The 22,229-nt window shown below is 42.1% G+C and overlaps 1 protein-coding gene across 1 annotated transcript in view; it reads right to left on the bottom strand.

The window, feature by feature from the left end:
• Window positions 1–720: 720 nt before the first annotated feature.
• LOC145348270 (E3 ubiquitin-protein ligase RNF170-like) overlaps window positions 721–22,229 on the bottom strand; it is a 40,872-nt gene continuing 19,363 nt past the window's right edge. The window contains exons 3-7 of the mRNA XM_080196468.1: window positions 18,859–18,949; window positions 17,349–17,457; window positions 8,699–8,772; window positions 2,159–2,269; window positions 721–963 (exon numbers count right to left, since the gene is read on the bottom strand). Of these exons, the coding sequence (XP_080052594.1) occupies window positions 721–963; window positions 2,159–2,269; window positions 8,699–8,772; window positions 17,349–17,457; window positions 18,859–18,949 (628 nt within the window). The remainder of the gene's footprint in view (window positions 964–2,158; window positions 2,270–8,698; window positions 8,773–17,348; window positions 17,458–18,858; window positions 18,950–22,229) is intronic.

The following is a 22,229-nucleotide window of genomic DNA, read 5'->3' as shown; positions in this document are numbered from 1 at the left end:
AGCAGTCCTTAACATTTCTTTCAACAGTTAAAAGAAAGTAAAGAGTTGGGATTTGCACATAATCTAACAGCTGAGAGAATTCAGCAAGAAGGGTTTATTGAAGGGACCCACTTTCAATGCAACATCTACATTATGAACATTATAAAAATTGTTTTTTTCCCATGAAACGCAAAGTTACATCATACTGAAGTTGGAAAACAGAGCTTGACAGCGAGACAGATTGAATTCCCTGTTGGAAGAAATAAAGCTTTCAGTCACACCCTTTCAAAGGCAACTCCTCCTCCGCTCTGCCAACTGTAAAACATGATTTTATCACTTGAATTTTCACTTCCAAAAGGTATAATTTAAGAAAGACTGTGAGGAGAAATAGTGTAGAGCACAGGGTTTAAAACATTAGAGGAGAAAAACAAATAAGGAATTGCATCCCCCTCAAATCTTTGAATATACATTTTACATTCTTGGGCAAAAACATAAATAGTTTCAGATTTATTAAAATAAAAACACCTCTGATGTGCTTATGCCTAGCAACAAACATGGATGGAAAACTGCAAGCAATTTTAACATTAAAATCCTATGTACAACTATCAGTTTGAACATTTTTGATGTATATCTACACAGTTTGATCAAACCAGATGTTCAGCACATAGCCCACATCCTGTGAGAAGTCTGGTCTTTAATTTGGGCAGTAGTGCTGGTTAGTCTAGTGCACTCTGGTCCCACCTACTGGCAAATATTAATCATGCAGAGAAGCAGCAGGATTACAACAGTTAGGCCATCAGCAGTCCCCAAGATCCCATCGAATGTTTCAGGAATTATATCAAGAGGGTAAGTGAAGCACGTGATAGCTGCAAAGGAACAAATTGCAATCCTCAAACAGAAGATCCATACTAGTCCGGCCATTGTAAAGTGTCCTCTAAAAGCCATCTGGAGGAACAGATGCGTGTCATAGATATAATCTGCAAACTGAGCAAAAGGACAAGAGAATAAGGGGGATGGAGAATAGTCAGAACACAAGTTACAATCAGCTTTGATAAGAACATTGAGAGACTGGAGAGTGTGGAGGTCATGGATCATAAAGCTCACAAAACCTGATTTGGAATTCAGGCCAACATAACGGGCTTTTAAAAAAATGTTACTGACTGAAGTACATTTAGTCTAAGCAGTCTCATATTTGTGAATAGAGTCTGCATCATTAAACTATCTAGAACTTGACAAGGAAACAGTAGCCTTATTCAGGGAATCGCATGGCTGTCTGGTACAGGAAATTGAACCAGAGTATAAGAATGTTTATTGTGCAACTAACTGGCCTAGACTGTAACTGACCTGGGAATCAGAGGGAAAAAAATGATCAAACCTTAGTATTATTGATTCCAATAAAAATACTTCAAATAAGTTAAAGGAGACAGAAAAATAACATTGGAAGTTTGAAAAACCATAATAAATAGCTAATGTATCCCCCAACAACCAGAACTAGTTTCCGTTTTAAGTATATTACAAAGGGAATAATTAACTCATTCTTGATTGAAAGCTGATTGATCAATTGTAAGATATATTTGAAGCGTATGGAACGATACTATGTTTGTGCTGTGGTATGATGAGATTGTCTTCATCAGTGGTTGATGTGTTTGTGACACAAAATTGATATAAGCAAATGCTTGACTGCTTTCACTGCTGACAGTCTGACTGAATTTTTATGATCCATCCCTTCATCAGCTCCCAATGATTGACACTGAAAATGCAGGAAGGCAGAAATATTAATTTACTCCTGGTAGGCTGCTATTCATGTAAGCACTTGTATTCCTATTACCTTCAACAAGGGAAGAAATAATTAATGCATGCTACCTTCATTAGCGAATTGGCAACCAAAAGAAGGTAAACCAAAGGAAAACAAAACATGATAAAGTGACATACATTCTAAAACTGGATAAGTGCTCTGTATTTTTATCATTGCTTGCTCTTAGCTTGTTATATGATTTTAAGACTGTGTACAGAATTAGAAAAATTAAAGATCATTGCACATATGCCAATGATAATGTTGCACCATTGATTTGCATAATTAGATTTCACTCGGTAATCTGATTAGAATCTTGTGACACTCATTCCTCATTCATAATAAAATCTAATTTCAAACAGTTGGTTTCACATGTATGAGACCTACAAGTCGAGGCTGTCCAGAGAAGCGCTTGTTGTAGTCTCTAATATCCCGTATAACTTGTTGACCCTGCTTTTCCTGCTGGTTCTCACAGAATAGACAATAAAGCAAATTCACCTGTAAAGAGAAATGCAATGGTTTGCTCTACCGGACTGAAGACACAGAAGAATGCCTTGTGATTTTGCTCTTTTCAATGATGGTTCATAGTCAAACTCTTAATTACAATCTGTTTCTGTTTGTTTATCATCCCCCAGTTTGATTTACTCAACAATGGAAATAAACTTCAGGGTTGTCTTATTGGACAATCCAAATATTTTAATATACTTCAAATACTTCAAAAAAACTTCAAATAATGAGGACTTAGAAGAACAAGCATAATTAAGTTTGCAAACATAATTTGTTGGTCTGCATGTGCATTATCGACTATTGAATATGAATAATTGATGAGGATATCAATTTAACACAAGGAAGCAATCTCAAACAGTAAAGACAGATCTCTAGTGCTTCACTAAAAAATGTTTGTCAAATTTTTGTCCATTTTTAGCTAAACTTCTTTCTTGATTGAGTCAGGGACTCTTTCAGTTTAAGTGTTTATCTTTGTTGAACAATTGGTCCCTCTTCTCCAGTCTGGATTTTCCTGCTTTATACATATTGATTTAGGAAGCATCAAGGACGTGGGTGCAAAGCTGCCTACCTTGTATTGCTGTGAATTCAATACTTATACTACTGGCTTGAAGATGCTTTGCTTTGTGGGTGATGCATCACCCCAATTTCTGTTAACTGAGTTAACTAACACAAAACATGATGATAATTATGTTGTCATAGCCAAATATAACAATCATTTTGTGTCATCTCAGCATTTTCTGGTAATTTACTACCTTGATTTCCGGGAACTCTTTTTCATTCCCAGTATGGAACATAACACATACAAAGAAAATAATAGTCACTTTGACTCCCTAAGGGGCCAATATTTCATGTCCAACAATTTTCCACGCGCTCCATATAGGAACATAGGAATTAGGAGCAGGATCTTTTAAATTGGGATCTGGTTTAGCCATTTTATTCTGTACTGCCTTGATGTAGAATGGGTTCTTGTTTTCAGGAAATCATGACTTATCAAAACAATTAGCCACTTATTCACCTTAAACATTTCTTTGAATGGTATGTAGCATTGTCAGACAGCCATTTTCTAACTGATATGTAAATTCCAGTAATGGCTTCAGGAAGTCTTGTAAGGGACATCTAAATCTTTACACTGTCAGTTTGATTTAGTAGCAGCATCTAAGCAGTCATGGGTCCACGCCCCACTTAAGAGACAGTATTGAGGGTGGATTGTATTGTCAAAAATGCTGTCTTCCAGATCAGGTGTGAAACTGAGGCCTCTCTGCTGTCATGGAACCAAGGGTTGTCGCCTGGTTAACTTTTGAAGGGCTTGTAAGCTTACCCATTACCAGTGGATATGTTTTATCTGTTAACTGATGTAGAGATTTCGACCTCTGAGAAAGCCAGTGACTTTTGTTGGGACTTTCAACTATTTTCCCACTATAACTCCCGTGGGAATTCAATGGAATCCACTGCAAATCATCAAGGAGCAGTTTAACCAGGTACCCACTATTTCTGTGAAGCTGTGTAAGGAACAGAACCACTGCCTGCCTCTCACAAAAAGAATGATTGTGAAAATAAGGAGCTATTACACCAGGAGTTCCCAATTTGCTGGTACCATTGGGACCAGGTGCGGGACTGGATGTTGATAGGCTGACTGATAAGATATCCAAATGGGCCCCAGCAGAGGAAAAAAACCCGAGACAGGATTTTCCAGCCACGTTCGCTCCCCCTCTCAAAACTGGAAAATCTCACCTGAGGTCAAGGGACTTTTGCATGGTTCCCCCCTCCCCCAACCTTCTTTACCCGGAGGGTGGTGAGGGATTGGAATGCCCTGCCTGCTGCAGTTGTAAATGCGCCTAGTTTGGGGGCGTTTAAGAGATCCGTGGATAGGTTTATGGATGGAAAGGGTTTGGTTTAGGTTAGTGGGTCATTGTTTTTTAACTGGTCGGCGCAACATCGTGGGCCGAAGGGCCTGTTCTGCGCTGTAATGTTCTATGTTCTATGTTCCACCTGCCCACTACAATTCCCATGGTGGGCGGGATGGGAAAACTCCCCCCATGGTGTTACTGGAAGAAGAATAGGGGAGTTCTCCTAGTGTCCAGGCCAGTTTTTACCTCTCAATCAGCACCACCAGAACATATTGGATTTTATGAGGGTGGGGCTGGGGGGTAGGGGGATGCAATTGACAGCGATCTGCCAGCAATCACTCTCATTGCTTCTAAAACTGACCAGAATTTCAGGAAATAGGGTGCGTGGCAAATCAAGGTGGAAATGCAGAGGTTGTTGGTCAGTTATTCAGGGTTCTGTCACAGGATGGGTGTGGCTCCTCACTTCTCCTCCCCCACCTACTCCCGAACCAGCAATCACTAAATCAACGCCTTAAAAAGTTATACCTTCTGTCGAAGGGATTTTTAATGATGATATGGTTAATGAACTTTGATGTACAAGAAAACTCACTCTTAAAAAAATTGATAATTGAGGAGTTCTGTTAAATGATTGAGATTTTTAAGCTGAACTTTTTCAATAATTTTCTAAAAGGTTTTTCAGAGTATTTTAGCTTCCACTTAGCGTGTATGTTTTTTTGGAGAAGTGATAGCTTCCTGTGTAAGGCTGGGGGGATTGGTAAGCGAAAATTATTTCATTTGATCGGCTGCTTGGACAGATACCATCGCTGTTGTGGGAGTGCCCAATTAGCAGGTCAATCAGGGACAGTGCTGCTACATGGTGATGATACAGCTGAAGTTCCTGCCAGACTGATTGCTAGATCTCTCAATGAGACTTACTTTGCTGCAGCACAAAGTCTCTTTACTTATAAAGTCATAGAGTCATAGAGACTTACAGAATTGAAACAGGCCCCTCGGCCCGACTTGTCCATGCCTCCCCTTTTCTTTAAACCCCTAAGCTAATCCCGCATTTGGCCCATTTCCCTCGATACCCATCGTACCCATGTAACTATCTTAATGCTTTTTAAAAGACATAATTGTACCCGCCTCTACTACTACCTCTGGCAGCTTGTTCCAGACACTCACCACCCTCTGTGAGAAAAAATTGCCCCTCTGGACACTTTTGTATCTCTCCCCTCTCATCTTAAACCTACGCCCTCTAGTTTTAGACTCCCCTACCTTTGGGAAAGGATATTGACTATCTAGCTGATCTGTGCCCCTCATTATTTTGTAAACCTCTATAAGATCACCCCTCAGCCTCCTACGCTCCAGAGAAAAAAGTCCCAGTCTATCCAGTCTCTCTATAACTCAATCCATCAAATCCCGGTAGAATCCTAGTAAATCTTTTCTGCACTCTTTTTAGTTTAATAATATCCTTTCTATAATAGGGTGACCAGAATTGCACACAGTATTCCAAGTGTGGCCTTACCAATGTCTTGTACAACTTCAACAAGACGTCCCAACTCCTGTATTCAATGTTCTGACCAATGAAACTAAGCATGCCGAATGCCTTCTTCACCACTCTTGTCCACCTGTGACCACTTTCGAGGAACTATGAACATGTACCCTACATCTCTTTGTTCTATAACTTTCCACAACACCCTACCATTAACTAAGTCCTGCCCTGGTTCAATCTACCAAAATGCATCATCTCGCATTTGTCTAAATTAAACTCCATCTGCCATTTGTCAACCCACTGGCCCAATTGATCAAGATCCCATTGCTTCACTGCTGACTGCAAAATTTGACCTATTATCTAAATATATGCAGGAATTCAACGCCCTGCTCACCACAGAATCAGAGAGGGCAAAGTGTGGACAATGGAAGTATCCATTGACCTCGGGAGGGGTTTTCCGGTCTCGGCTCAAGTGGTGTCCATTCCCTCTGCCTTACGGAAGAGAATACAGCTGAGAGGAAGGCAACTGATGCTATGCTGTGGGTGCTGGTGCTCTTACCCCTCTCCCACGGCAGAGATGGACTTGGAACAACATAAGCTACTCCCATGCCCTGGTTAAGGTTGGCAGTTGGAAAGTGCTTCAGGAGGTAAGTGAAGTGCTGCATAGTTGGAACTACCTTCCAAGAGGTTGACAATCACCAATTCTGAGAGAGTGCTTTGACCAGCACTCTCTCACCTGGGCATTACTAGAACTCCTCAGTGTAACTGATCAAAGCCTTTCCAGCTTGTCAGCTTCACCAAAGAACACCCTTTCTGCTGTTCCCTTCCTGCTGTGCCCCAGCCTCGGTGATCCCGACACATTGATGGCAGGCCAGAAAACAAGTATCCAGAGTTTGGGGTTAAAACAGCATTGAATTGGCTTTTTAAATATCTTAACTAGTTTCCCAGCAGGCTGATTGTGGACAAGTCGCCAGGACCGGATGGAATGCATCCGAGGGTCCTGAAAGAAATGGCGGAGGTGATAGTGGATGCCTTGGTGGTTATTTTCCAGACGTCGCTGGATTCCGGGGAAGTGCCGGAAGATTGGAAAACGGCTAATGTTACGCCGTTGTTTAAGAAGGGTGCCAGGCAAAAGGCGGGGAATTATAGGCCTGTTAGTTTAACGTCTGTTGTAGGTAAAATGTTAGAATCCGTCATCAAGGAGGAAATAGCGAGGCATCTTGAGGGGAATTGCTTGATAGAGCAGACGCAGCACGGTTTCATTAAAGGGAAGTCGTGTCTGACAAATTTACTGGAGTTCTATGAGGATGTGTCTAGGGCGGTGGATAGAGGAGAGCCGGTGGATGTGGTCTTTCTTGATTTTCAGAAGGCGTTTGACAAGGTACCTCACAAGAGGTTATTGCAGAAGGTAAGGGGGCATGGAGTTGGGGGTAGGGTGTTAGAGTGGATAGAGGACTGGTTGTCAAATAGGAGGCAGAGAGTGGGGGTCAATGGGTGCTATTCGGATTGGCGGATGGTGACTAGTGGGGTGCCCCAGGGGTCGGTGCTGGGGCCTCAGCTATTTACCATTTATATAGATGATCTGGAGGAGGGAACCGAGTGTAGGGTGTCGAAATTTGCTGATGACACCAAAATTGGTGGAAAGGCAAATTGTGCGGAGGGTGGTGAGAGTCTACAGAAGGATCTAGATAGGCTGGACGAATGGGCCAGGAAATGGCAGATGGAATTTAATGTTGGCAAGTGCGAGGTGGTCCACTTTGGTAGGAATAATGGTAGGAAGGATTATTACTTACGTGGAGAAAAACTGCAGCAGGCGACGGTGCAGAGGGACCTCGGGGTCCTTGTGCATGAGTCACAAAAACCCAGCTTGCAGGTGCAGCAGGTGGTCAGGAAGGCGAATGGGATGCTGGCCTTCATCGCGAGGGGGATTGAATATAAAAGTAGGGAGGTCTTGCTGAGGCTGTATAGGGCATTGGTGAGGCCGCAGCTGGAGTACTGTGTGCAGTTTTGGGCGCCGTACTTACGCAAGGATATTTTGGCCTTGGAGGGAGTGCAGAGGAGGTTTACTAGGCTGATGCCGGAGTTGAGGGGGTTGAGCTATGAGGAGAGGCTGAATAAATTAGGCTTGTACTCGTTAGAGTTTAGAAGAATGAGGGGAGATCTCATTGAGACGTATAAGATGATGAATGGGATGGATAGGATAGAGGTGGAGAGACTCTTCCCGCTCAGAAAGGATAGTAGGACTAGGGGGCACAGCCTCAAGATAAAGGGGGGGCGGTTTAGAATGGAGTTGAGGAGGAACTTCTTCACTCAAAGGGTGGTGAATCTCTGGAATTCTCTGCCCGTTGAAGTGGTGGAGGCTACCTCGCTAAATATTTTTAAGACGCGGGTTGATGGGTTTTTGATAAGAAAGGGGATTAAGGGTTATGGGGAGAGGGCGGGAATGTGGAACTGAGCCAAGACAGATCAGCCATGGTCTTATTGAATGGCGGGGCAGGCTCGAAGGGCTAGTTGGCCTACTCCTGCTCCTATTTCTTATGTTCTTATGTTTTCCTGTCCACCTGCCATCCTGCCCAGGGGAATATGGAACGGAGCAGGTGGGTATTGAAATCCCACCAAAGTCTCCTTTGGGGGATTTAACACCCTGTACACCTGCAATCCATCTCCTTTTGTCTGGGAAAATTCCTCCCAATGAATCACAGAGAACTCGCATTCTTAATAAATATATTAGACTTTTCTACACTAAGATCAGTTAGATTCTTTGGTTCTGAAGGTAAGAGATACCAGCAACTCTCTCACGTTCAGGTGCTGTTAGATTTCCATCCCCATACATTTAATAAGTGACAAGCCAGCAATTGCATTGGCACTTTGACTTCTCTTTGCCTGCAGAACACATTCTTGGTTATGTTATACATCAAATTTCCCAGGGGTGAGAGAAGTTACAAGATTACCTCCCCAATTCTGATCACTCATGTTTGGCACATTTGTATGTTGTCACTCAATTCAAATTTGTACAACATTTCTGTTTAGTTTGTATTTATTAGATTTAATCAATTCTTATTTTATTTTCATCAAAATCCATTCACATCAATGGCAACATACCTTTTGTCTGCACAGAGGACAGCTCACAGCTCCTAACCAAGAACAATGTCCCCAGTATGCAATCAAACATGGTCCTGTTGGTAAAAGAAAACAAGTAAATAAAATGACTGAATGACAGTGTGCTGGGATACTGCACTTTCACTTCTAGAAGTGGGCACATATTAACTGGAGTTTAGAAGAATGAAAGACCATCTCATTGAAGTAGGATTCTGAACGAGCTTGATAGGGTAAGTGCCTGATTCTGCTGGTCAGGGAATCTAAAACACGGGAGCACAGTCTCAGGTTAAGGTGCTGATTATATAGGAATGGTACAGGAATGAGGTGAGGAAAAATGACTTTGGATCTGCTTAACCTCGAGATTTGTGGATGCTTCATCATTGAAGACATTTAAGACTGGGATAGGCAGATTTTTGGGATGGAATTTTCCGGTCCCGCCTGTCACAGCAATCGTAGCGGACACAGGTCCATTGACCACGGGCAAGATTTTCCGCTCTTGGGGCGAGCGTGGCCAGAAATTCCCACCTTGGCCTCTTAAGAAATCAAAGGATATGGAGAGCAGGCAGGGGATTGGAGTTAAAACCCAAGATCAGCTATTAACGAATTGCATGGTGGAGCAGGTTTGATGGGCCATGTGATCTATTCCTACTCCTATTTATTCTTGCATTCTATGACCTAGTACAAAAATTAGGTCAGGCCACTGGGATGAGTAGACAATGAGTAGACATGGTATGGTGGCACAGGATTAGCACTGCTGCCTCACAGCACCAGGGACCAGGATTCAATTCCGCCCTTGCGTAACAGTGCGGAGTTTGCACGTTCTCCCCATGCCTGTGTGGGTTTCCTTCGGGTGCTCTGGTTTCCTCTCATGTTAGGTTGATTGGCTATGTTAAATTGCCCCTTAGTGTCAGGGGGACTAACAGCATAAATATGTGGATAGGGCCTGGGTGGGATTGTTGTCATTGCAGGCTCAATAGGCCAAATGGCCTCCTTCTGCACTATAGGGATTCTTCTATTCTATGAATCTAAACCTAGTTCCGGAGAAGTTTGGGCTGACAACATAAAATATATCAGTCCTTAATTTGACACGAACAGACAAAACAAAAATTATTTTGAGGTTTAGTTGTTGTAAAATAGTTCCTGGTGCACCATGATGCAGAATTAACTGTATAACTCAGAAGACAGGCTGGAACATGATACTAATGAAATAGTAGTGCAGTGCAGGCCTGGGCAACATTCAGGTTTAGGATGATAAGTGACAAGGAATATCGGCACCACATAATGCCAGATGTACAATAATGAGGTTTGTAAGAATATAATTTGGGGCTGTGTAAAATGAAGATGGGTGGGGAGTGGGGGGGAGTGGGGGAGAGTGGGGGGGGTTGGTTTGGAGTTGGTGAGGGGGTCACATTTCCTATTCTGAAGTCTACCTGACAGTAAGCTTGGCTAATTTGATTGTTAGAGACCAAAGGGAAGCTTATTTTACTGAGAAGAAGGTGCAATTTTTTTAAAAAAAATTATTCTTTCATGAGATGTGGTCATCACAGGCTGGCCAGCATTTGGTGCCCATCCCTAGCTGTCCTTGAACTGAATGGCATTCTGGGCCATTTCACAGGGCAGTTGAGTTAACCACATTGCTGTGGCTCTGGAGTCAGGGCAGACTTCCTTCCCTAAAAGAGAGCAGCAAACTGGATGGATTTTTAAATGACAATCAACAATGGTTTCATAGTCACTTTTACCAAGAATACCTTTTAATTCCAGATTTTATTAATTGCCATTGTGGGGTTTGAACCCATACCCTCAGAGAATTATTTGGATTACTAGTTAGTAGTAAAACCATAAGGCCAGAAGATATAGAAACAGAATTAGGCCATTTGGCCCATCAAGTCTGCTCCACCATTCAATCATGGCTAATAAGTTCCTCAACCCCATTCTTTCACCTTTTCCCTGCAAACTTTGATCCTGTTAGTAACAGTGGAGATGTATTGCCCTTCCTTCAATGTCATCCTCAAACCCTTCCCTAAATGTACCTACACCACATGGACTACAGCAGTTCAAGGCATCAGTTCACCACCACTTACTCAAGGGCAATTAGGGATGAGTTATAAATGTTAACCTTGCGAGCGAAGCTCACGTTCTATGAATTAATAAACTATCCAATTAGTGGGCAATTCCATGCCACATGTTTACACTGGTATTATATCGCTATGGTCTAATGCAAAATAAAAGCTTAGAAGTACCCGAGAAATCAATTGGAGCTCCTGGGAACTTACCTTTGACTCCTCATATTTAAGAAAGACGTGTTTATCCCACCCACACTCCTGAACATTCAAGTTTACATACTCTGGCATTGAACTGCACGAGTCTTTTCTTGAGCAGGGTGTAAGGTGCAATCAATAACTCAGGTCTGTTGGACAAGATGGTTTTTCCCCCCCTTTAATGTTAAGAACATAAGAACATAAGAAATAGGAGCGGGAGTAGGCCAACTAGCCCTTCGAACCTGCCCCGCCATTCAATAAGATCATGGCTGATCTGTCGTGGCTCAGTTCCACATTCCCGCCCTCTCCCCATAACCCTTAATCCCCTCGCCTATCAAAAACCCATCAACCCGCATCTTAAAAATATTTAGCGAGGCAGCCTCCACCACTTCAACAGGCAGAGAATTCCAGAGATTCACCACCCTTTGAGTGAAGAAGTTCTTCCTCAACTCCGTTCTAAACCGCCCCCCCTTTATCTTGAGGCTGTGCCCCCTAGTCCTACTATCCTTTCTGAGCGGGAAGAGTCTCTCCACCTCTATCCTATCCATCCCATTCATCATCTTATACGTCTCAATGAGATCTCCCCTCATTCTTCTAAACTCTAACGAGTACAAGCCTAATTTATTCAGCCTCTCCTCGTAGCTCAACCCCCTCAACTCCGGCATCAGCCTAGTAAACCTCCTCTGCACTCCCTCCAAGGCCAAAATATCCTTGCGTAAGTATGGCGCCCAAAACTGCACACAGTACTCCAGCTGCAGCCTCACATCACTGTGCACCTGTCTGCATTTAATGTGGATTAAAATCCACTGTAGACAAGGCTGTGGAGCGGTGACAAGTCTCTTTCCCCAAAGGAGGAATCTCTCTATAAAGGACATTACTAAACCAGTTGGGCTTTTCTGACAATCCAGCAGCTTTCATGATCATCTTGCCTGAGCTTCACTGAATTCAATTAATAATGTGATTTAAACTTACGACAAGTAGATTACCAGCCCAATACCATAAACACCAGGCTACTGTGTCTCTCTATAATATTCCAAGTCAGGCCTCATTTGTTCTAAAGTAACGTAGACAACAATTTACGTGAACATGTCGATAAATACGGGAATTAACCCTGACAGGTTGACAATTAATTCAGTCTGTCGGTTGCCTACATCCTTCTTGCGGAATTTCACTAGCATGAATTCTGTAATCTCCTTTAAAGTAGAACAAGACGAATTATTTATTGTCATTTGAGAGTGTCCTTCATTGTGCAATGTGAAAGAAATAATCAGAGATAGCCAAGAATTGCAGTATGACTTTGCAATTGCATGATATTTTTAAATAATGTGTTTGTCACCAAGGTCACACATGCCAGATAGCATGTAAATCATTTTGGAAGTACACCTCTTTTGGAAATGCAATCCCCTTAATTTTTGTCCATGTGACACTTTAGCCCTCAATTTCATTAATGTCCATGATGCTGTTCTATTGTTGTTGCACTGTCAGAAATAATGGTGTTTGCCAGCAGGGGGAGCAGCTGGATTTATTTGCATACTAGGTGGACAGAATAATTCTAGTGTAAAGCCAAACCCCCAGAAATTTGAGCGCCACAGTGGTATGGCTGGTTTAAAAGTATTTTGCAAATTCCAGTCTTCAGCTCAGTCTAGGAAAGGCAGAGTAATATTGTAGCAAACGTGTTCTTTCTCAGTTCTGTTCAAATTTCCCCATAACACATTTAAGCCTGTGTTTCCCTTGTCAGCTTATATAAAAATGTACCTTATTTGCTATTTTTTCAGGTAGATAGTAATTTACCTTTTACGATTAGTGAATACGCAGCAATTTTAAAATATTGCAAAGCTTTGCACTGAATAGATAAACATTACAGCTCCAAAAATCATTAACATTTTAAGATAATTTGTAGGTTTTGCTTCTTTGAATAAACTTCCTCTTCATTGCCTTTAATCAAAGAAGATTAATCCATATTGCACCAGTGAAAGGCACACAGGGTGATGTTGTGAGTGCTGTAGATGGGTAGCAGTAGGCAATAAAACTGTGATTTACTTGGAGTTCAGATGACATCAGAAGTCAAAAGAGAGAAGCCCAAGTGATTTATTCATGTTATTTGACTTCAAGGATAAATTATAATTTTATGCTCATTCTCCAACATGTCCCTTTTAGAATACATGCTACAGTTCTAATAAGAGGAAAATAACCATTAATATCACAGTGGAAATGACATTGAATTGAAGTATGAACAGCTATTACCATCATTACAGAATAATGTAGCAATACATTCGACGTAGAGTATAGTAAAACGCCAATCATTTTCAGCATAAAAACACAACTGTATTTTAGCTCCATTGGGTATCTTGTGGCAGCTTAGTTAAAAGTGGCATTTTACTGCATGAAGATTTAGTGGCTAATAGCCACAGAATTACATAGAATGTGGTGGATTCTTAAGCGAGACAGTGGGTAACATCAAACCGCTACAGAAAAGTCAAATAAGAATAAAACCCATTAGAGTACCCATATCGACCTAGGTATACTTAGCCAGTTGACACTCAAAATCCCTTATGTCCTCCTCACTAGCATCTGGAGACTTGGGCAGAAATTGGGAGAGCTGTCCCAAAATTGGGCAACCTGTCCCACAGATAAGACAAGCAACAGCCAGACAATCACATTCACCAAATCATAACTTGTAGCCAATGTCCCAGACTCCTCAATCCACCTGAGGTAGCAGCATAGTGGTTTTAGTCAAGAGGGAGTGGTCCTGAGAGTTTTAAACATTGTCTCTGGACCCCATGAAGTTTCATGACATGAGGTCAAACATGGCAAGGAAACTGCCTTGATCACAACCTACCGTCCTCCAGCTAATGCTCCTCTATAGCATTTGGAAGATGCAATGAGGGTGGAAAGAACACAGAATATACTCTGGGTGGAGAGTTTCAATGTCCATAACCAAGAGTGGCTTAGTAGCACCATTATTAAATGAGCTCGCAAAGTCCTGAATGGGCGTGTGGCAGGTGAGACAACAAGAGGATGAGAGAACCAATAAGAAGGAAAAACATATTTGATTTCACTTTCACTAATTAACCTGTCACAGAACTCCCTTTCTGGACCTTCATTAAATGGACCACAATGGTTCAAGAAGGTGGCTCACAACCCCACCACCTTCTCAACGGCAATTGAGAATAGGCAACAAATATTGGTCTTGCCAGCGATGCTCACATCCTATTAAATAATAAAAAAATGCATCTGTCCATGACAACATTAGTGGGAGTGATCACTGTACAATCCTTGAAATAAAATCTTGTCTTTACACTGAGGATTCCTTCCCTTGTGTTGTGTGGCACTACAATCATGTTCAACAGGACAGATTCAGAACAGATCCAGCAGTTCAAAGCTGATCATCAGTGAGGCACTTTGGCCCATCAGCAGCAACGAATTGTATTCAATCAAATTCTGTATCACGACCAAGTATAAACTTCACTCTAACATAACCATCGGGTCAAGGGATCATCTATATTTACATAAGCAGTGTAGGTGAGCATGCCAGAATGAGGCAAAAATTTACATGCCAAACTGGTGAAACTACAACGTAGAATGACATACATGCAAAGCAATAGAAGCAGCATGAAAACAAAGCAAAGCAATTCCAAAATCATCAAATTAGATCAAAGCTTTGAAGCCATGAAAAGTGGTGGACAATTAAATAACCATGCACGGGAGAAAGCTCAACTAATATCCCCATCCTCAATGATGGGGGGAGCCCAGCTCATCAATGTAAAAGACAAAACTGAAGCATTTACAGCCACCATCAGCCAGATGTGCTGAGTGAATGATCCATCTCAGCCTCCTCCCAAGATCCCCAGGATCACAGATGACAATCTCCAGCCAATTCAATTCACTCCATGTGATATCAAATGATTCCCACTCATCAATACCCTGCTCAGCAATGCTCAGTTTGGTCAGAGTCACTGAACTCCAGATAAAATTACAGCCCTTACAAACATGAACAAAAGAGTTTAATTCCAGAAGTGAGGTGAAAGTGACTGCCCTTGATATCAAGACAGAATTTTACCAATGGCAACATCAAAAAGCCCCAGTAAAACTAAAGCCAGTGAAAATCAGGGGGAAAGCTCTCCACTGGTTGGAGCCATATTGTGGTTGTTGGACACCAATTATCTCAGTTCCTCATAATAGTGTCCTCAGCCCAACCATCTTCAGCTTTTTCAATGTCTTTCTCTCCATCATAAGGTCTGAAGTGTGTTCACTGTTGATTGCAGTGTTCAGTACTATTCTCAATGCCTCAGATATTGAAGCAATCTGCATTTGCATGCAGAAAGATCAGGACAACATTTGGGCTTGGGCTGTTAAGTGACAAGTAATATTTGTATCACACAAGTGCCAGGCAGTGATCATTTCCAAGAACAGAGAATTGAATCATCTACTGTTGACGTTCAGTAGTATTACCAATGTTGAGTATCCTCACTATCAACATTCTGGGGGTTACCATTGATCAGAAACAAAACAGAATTAGCCATATAAATACTGTAGCTACAAGAGCAAGTCAGAAGCTAGCTTTTCTATGGTGAGTAACTCATCTCTTGGCTCCACATATCCATTCCACTATTTATAAGGCACAAGCCATGAGCTTGAGTAAAATGTACTCTACTTGCCTGGATGAGTGAAGCTCCAGCAAAGCTAAAGAAATTCAGCATCATTCTGGAAAAGCAACCCTTTTGATCAGCATCCCATCTATCACCTTAGGCAGCCACTCCATGTACCAATGGTGCACAGCAGCAACAGTGTGTGCCACCTACAAGATGCACTGCAGCAAACCGCCAAGGCTCCTTCAATGGTACTTGCAAACCTATAATTTCTAGACGGACAAGTATGCATGGGAACACCACCACTGTTAATTCCATTCCATGCCATGCACCATCCTGGCTAGGAGTTATATTTTCCTTCCTTCATCGTCACTGGGTCAAAGTGATAGAACTGCCATCCGAACAGCACTGTGGACTCCATGAGTTCCATAAAGCGGCTCAACACCACCCCCTCAAGAGCAATTCTGGATGGGCAACAAATATTGTTGTCGCCAGTGATGCTCATATCCCTTGAACAAATAAAAAGTACATACAGCACAGAAACAGCCATTTGGTCAACTGGTCCATGTCATTGTCAATGCTCCACACAAGACTCCCACAATCATGCTCATCTAACCCTATCAATATATTCCATTCCTTTCTCTCTCATGCAGTTATCTAACTTCCCTTTGAATGTATCATTTTGTGGAGGAAGAAGAGAATAGTATTGAGAATTAGCAATGACCAAAGCATCCATATAGGAAGAGAATTGTGATAGTAATCTTACATGAGTTATTTTAAAACAGTAATTAATGTATTATAATAAAACCTAATGTGGCAATATACTAAAATGGCAAAATCTTAAATCTGACAGGTTTGCTAAGCTGCAGCTTTTGTTTTTTGCAATGAAACATGCCCATTCTGGTTGATTCAGTACTTGTATTTTCAAACCTAGAACAAGGTATTGAAACTTCCAGCCAAGAAAGGGCTGTTTGGAAATAACAGGCTGCTCATCAACCAACGTGGAACTCAGGAATGGAGACTAATGAAGACTCCAGGATCCATGCCTAGGTTTTCCTGGGAGTTGGCAGATCTCATTCAGATAGTTAGTATGGGCAGTACGGCGAAGAAAATGAGTTTAAGCTCTTTTCCCAATTGTAACCTTGATGGCTCCCAATTGAATAGGCTGCTGACAATCACCATCCAATTTCACCTGAAGAGTGGCTGCTTGAATAAGACATCAAAGAGCTGTTGGTGCCCACAGAGATATAATCAATGTCTCTCTGGGAATAGAAATAAATGAAGAAAAGACGTCTTCCAACTTACTGAGCCATGCTGTGGTGTGTACCCAAGTTTCTATTCTTAATATATGAACAGAGGCAGTGAATGTCAGTATGCTGCTTGAACATGTGTAGTGGAAGTCCAGCTTAGCCCGATCTCGCCTTCAGCCAGTATGCAATCATATGTATTTTCCAGTGACAGGCATTGTACGTACAGCACATAATGAACTTATCCACTGGGAGAGGAAATGCATCAGTTGTTCCAAATCATTTCAGACTACCAATGAACCAAGAGTTCAGGGCTGTTGGATTTGACTTCACATCCACATCAGATTACATGCTTGAAGAAGCACCAAGTAAATATTAAGTATTTCAATTTTAGAAAGACACTGGGAGAGACAAGGTTGAAAACCTTCTCACTTGATTAGGGTTGTTGTGTACCACTGGCAGATCCAATTAGGGAAGGGAGAAATAGAAAGTAGGCATAATCTTTAAAAGTATATCTCAGTACAAAGCTGTGTAAGCACCTTCACTTGGTCAAACCTACCACAAAACAAGTGGCCGCAGTTCGTTTCCACAGGAAACGTGGGGGTCTGGAGACAAACTGGACAGTGCAGATCATTGTGGAAATTAGAGTTAGCACAGGTTTGCAATTCCTGGAACAAAACATAAGAAATATTTTATATATTCGGCCAGCATCAATTTTATCATGTTGGAGCCTGGAATGAACTTTGTGAGAGGATGGTGAAAGCGGGTCCAATTGTGGTATTTAATCGGGAATTGGATTGCAACCTGAAAACAATATGCAAGGTTAAGGGGATAAGGTAAGAGAGTGGGACAAGACAGAATGCCCTTTCAGAGAGCCAGTGCAGACCTGATGGACCAAATGCAGAGAGCCAGTGCAGACCTGATGGACCTGCACTGTAACAATTCTGTGATGATCTTATAAATATTTATATCTTATTTTCATTGACTCATAACTATGGCTTTTTATTAATACAATTGTTATGGTATTCAAAGATTACATTTGAAACCACCTATACTTCACTCTACTTTCCAATGTATTAAACGGCATTAAACAAAACAAAGCTAATTAATGTAAGATATGTTACTGTCCTTAAATGATGGCAAAATGGATGGAATTTTATCATCTTAGAAAATTCTCACGTGTTAGGACATTTGAGGGTGCCAACTCCAATGGTGTCCAAGTTCTGCCAGCCTGAGTGATCAATCTGGAGGTGGATAATAAGAAGCCACCTCCGGGAGCCCCATCTAATTAGGCAGGGTTGACAAATTCTCAGGCTGGAGAGGTCAATTGGAACGTGGGTGATGGGGGGCAGTTGGCTGCCCAACTAGGTCAACTGGGCACTATCTATAATGGGAGGGAAGTGCCCACTGATGAATTTTTAAAGGTAACTATGACCACATCTACAAGGTCATCATGGATGGCCTGCATCAAAGCTTTAGCCCTTTGGCAGCAACACTTTTGGGTTGCGGGAGGATTTAAGGAGATGTCTCAGCCCTCAGGCAGTTAAACTGCCCCACCCCGGTTTAGGAAACTAGAAACCGACTGGTAAAATACATTCAGGCCTTCATAATTGGCCCCGTCAAGACTTTTTACAAGTATGATGACAGTGGGTGTGGCTCTGAACCTGCTTCAGCAAAAACGGCCAGTGCCAGGAATGGAGTCAGGAAACCAGTTTGCTGGCTGGTAATGGCATTTTCCAGTTCAACCTATTTCCACTGCGGCACCCAGTGAGGGCCTAACAAAATATAATGGTACCTGTGCCAGACCACACCACTTGAAATATATAGGCCAGAATTTTACTGTCCCATCTGCCAGGGGAAATCAACTGCCATGGAAAGGTCCATTGACCTCGGGGGGACTTTACGGTTTCGGGACAAGCAAGGCCGTAAAATCCCAATCAATAGCCTATAATTTTGGAGACCATCATGTTCCTCTTGAAACACCGGTGATCACTGCCATAAAGTAAAGAGAGTTCCATGTGCTTTGTAATCAGATAAGCCCCAATGTGAGGAGATAAGAACGCACTCACTGAGTAATCCTGTTGAAAGTTGTCCTTTGGCTGGCCCACACATTGATTGCTCAGACCTTTTATCTTTCTGGTGTCCTTGATTTGGTCGAATCTGAAGGACAAAAGTAAAATAAGGTCAGTTTTGTTTGGAATACATTCAATGATGCAATTAGCAAAAGAGCTTTGAGGAAAACTTACCTGAAGCCGCGGTTTTATTTCAAACATTGAAATACAACCAAAATGCAAACTTCTTAAAATTAAATTTCTCACATTAAAACTTTCAATTAAATTCAAATACTTGTCCTAAATGAGGTACAATTAGCCCAGATTCTCCTTCCATCCTTCATCCAGTAGAGATTTTACATTACGTTTCAGCTTCAACAAAGGGTCATCTGGACTCGAAACATCAGCTCTTTTTGCTCCCAGCAGATGATGCCAGACCTGAGATTTTCCAGCATTTTCTCTTCATGTTTTATAGAGACTTTACATTGATGGGCTGACATGGCAAACAATTGACAAGTGATTTGAATTAAGAACTCTGCAACAATGTGGTCAAGTCACTATTTCTGTTTCTTCAAAATAATCATACTCAACCTTTACCAAAATTTATCTTGTATATGTCAGTTAATTCAGTGAAATGGCTCCTACTGGATTTTTCCAGTACATAGGGACATTCTTTCTTATCACAGGAAGTGGCTTTTCCTAACAATTTGAAACATGTGACCAAACATTAAAGCGATAGTGACAATGCTTACAAATATTGACTTGTGCTATTTCATTTTTATTCTCAATCTATACCGGGATCTTGTAATCCTTTACTAAAGCCTGTTTCTTTGGTAGTCGCAGCCTCTCAAGTCTTTCCACATTACTGAAAGCTCTCATCTCTCATATCATTCTGACAAATCTCTTCTGCACTTTCTCCAATGCCTTGACGTTCTTCCAAAAGTGTGGATTTGAACTCAGTACTCCAAAGGCTGGGACTGTTCCCCTTATAGTCAAGTGTTGTACAGAGTTACAATTCATAACGTTTCGAACATAGTTTTATTTTCAGACTATAGTATTTACATAATTCCAGGCATCTGCAATTTGGAAGTTCAACCCCAACACTAGAGTCTCGAGCACAACATCTAGGGGCTGCTACTTCAGTGCAGTACTGAGGGAGTGCAGCACTTTGGAGGGGTTATCACTTGGATGAGATGTTAAACTGAGGCTCCATCTAACATTTCAAATTAATACAAAAGATCCAAAGGTCACTGGGTCTTGGAGGAAGGGTACCCCAAATCAGAAGGAGGCTTATGATGGAGGGGCCTCACGCTTCCCTTCCCACACCCCCTCCCCCCCAGATCTAACTTTCTTTTTGTTAATTGGTCATTTAAGAACCTTAATTGGGACAAGGGCAGGTTTCTAGTCTGAGGCTTTGCCCATATAAATCACAGCAAGGTTAGGGAGGGCCCCCCACAGCCCCCTTGGTAGGGCTGGTGGGGGTGGATCGGAGCACAAAATTCTGACTCTGGAATACACAGCTTGAAAACAATACCAAGATACACCGCTTGATAGGGTGCGGAAGCAGGTTCAATACAAAAGAGCATTGGTGATCCACATTAAGGTGAAAAAATTGGAAGGCTCTGGAGAAAGAACAGGAGAGTGGAATGAATTGGGTAGTTCTTTCAAAGAACTACACAGACATGATGAGCCAAATAGTCCCCTTTTGTGTTGTACCATGCTATGACTGACACAGATTATTTGTTTATTTCCCTTACGACATGGTGGGACAATGGTTAGCACTGCAGCCTCACAGCAGTGGGGAGCTGGGTTTGATTCCTGGTTTGGATCACTGTCTGTGCAGAGTTTGCACATTCTCTTTGTGTCTGCATGGGTTTCCTCCGGGTGCTCCGGTTTCCCCCCATGTTCCAATAAATATGATGGTTAGATCATTACCCACACTAAATTCTCCCCCAGAGTACCCAAACAGGTGCCAGAGTGTTCACAGTAACCTGTTCACAGGCGCCGGGGATGTTCGCAGTAACTTCATTGCAGTGTTACTGTAAGTCTACTTGTGACACTAATAAATAAACTGCAGCTTAAACACTGCTGTTTGTGGAATTTCTTTGGAACAAACTGGCTGCTGCATTTCTCAACATTACAATAATTAGCTAGATTTCAAATATATTTCATTAGCTGTGAGGCATCACCAGGTTGTAAATGGCAGTATATAAGTATCTGCTTTTTCTTTAGATATTAGTAATCTGGTGTTATGCCCAAATTCAAATTAGCCAAATTTTGTACATTGTAACTTTTGTTTGTATACTACAGTCAAGTAAGATGTTGACAATCTTGTAAAACTTCTGGTCAGTAGCTAAAAATTGGTCCAAAATTACTCATTAACTTTGAGTCCTCTCAATTATTACAGATCAAATATTTGATCTCAGAATCCTTTTAGTGTGGAACTCTACCCATTTGAGCCAAAACATAAGTTGATGCTGGTTTACAACCTGCTAAGGGATTAGCTAATTACATTCACTGTGTCACCAATGACTCTATAAACTAAGTTGCTTGGAATGAGAATCACACAAGGTGTGATCTTTAGTAATGAAGAAGCTAACACTACTGCTGGATAAATAAGCCCATATTATTTAGAAACCTCTTGATTATGTTGTAAGCAGAGATTTCAGCAGTCACCAACTATAGCTCGGCAAGAAAGAGAAGAGGAAAAAGAGAAAATTTGCTCCTGATTAAGGTACATTAATTATTTCAAAACTCCTACCTTCCCTAGTGGTAGGTTTTTCGGCTAGGGGTTGGGGGGGTGGGGCTGGGGGGGGGGGGGGGTGGGGGGGGGGGTGGCGGTAGGTGTGGGAGTTTTTGGAGTGTGAAATTGAAGGGACAGGATTCCCTCAAGACTACTACCCACCCCAACCTCACAGTGATTTTACGTTGGAATGGGCAAAACCTTGGGTGGGAAGCTTATTCTTAACCCAATTGGGACTGAGGCCATTTCCCATTCAATCTCAATTTTTAGGCTGACGGAAGGGTTGAACTTACATTGGAGAAACCAGAATATTGACGGCGTTAAATCTTGGGAGGGAAGAGTTGGGATGGTAGGGTGTGCCTCCACCAGAAGCCCTCTTCTGAAATTGGGCACCGCTCCCCATCCCCCAAGATCTGGTTGACCTCCGGATCTTCCAAGCCCTGCCGGCACCTTCCCTGAGACCCCAATCACTTTCTTCACTCCCTTCCATCTACCCTCCCACCCCTCGGCATCTTCCCTGAGACCCCAATCACTTTCTTCACTCCCTTCCATCTCCCCTCCCACCCCTCGGCATCTTCCCTGAGACCCCAATCACTTTCTTCACTCCCTTCCATCTCCCCTCCCACCCCTCGGCATCTTCCCTGAG

Source organism: Carcharhinus amblyrhynchos, chromosome 9, assembly GCF_965287045.1.
Source record: "Carcharhinus amblyrhynchos chromosome 9, sCarAmb.v2.hapA, whole genome shotgun sequence".
Classification (NCBI taxonomy): Eukaryota; Metazoa; Chordata; class Chondrichthyes; order Carcharhiniformes; family Carcharhinidae; genus Carcharhinus; species Carcharhinus amblyrhynchos.
This window is presented reverse-complemented; position numbering and strand designations above follow the sequence as displayed.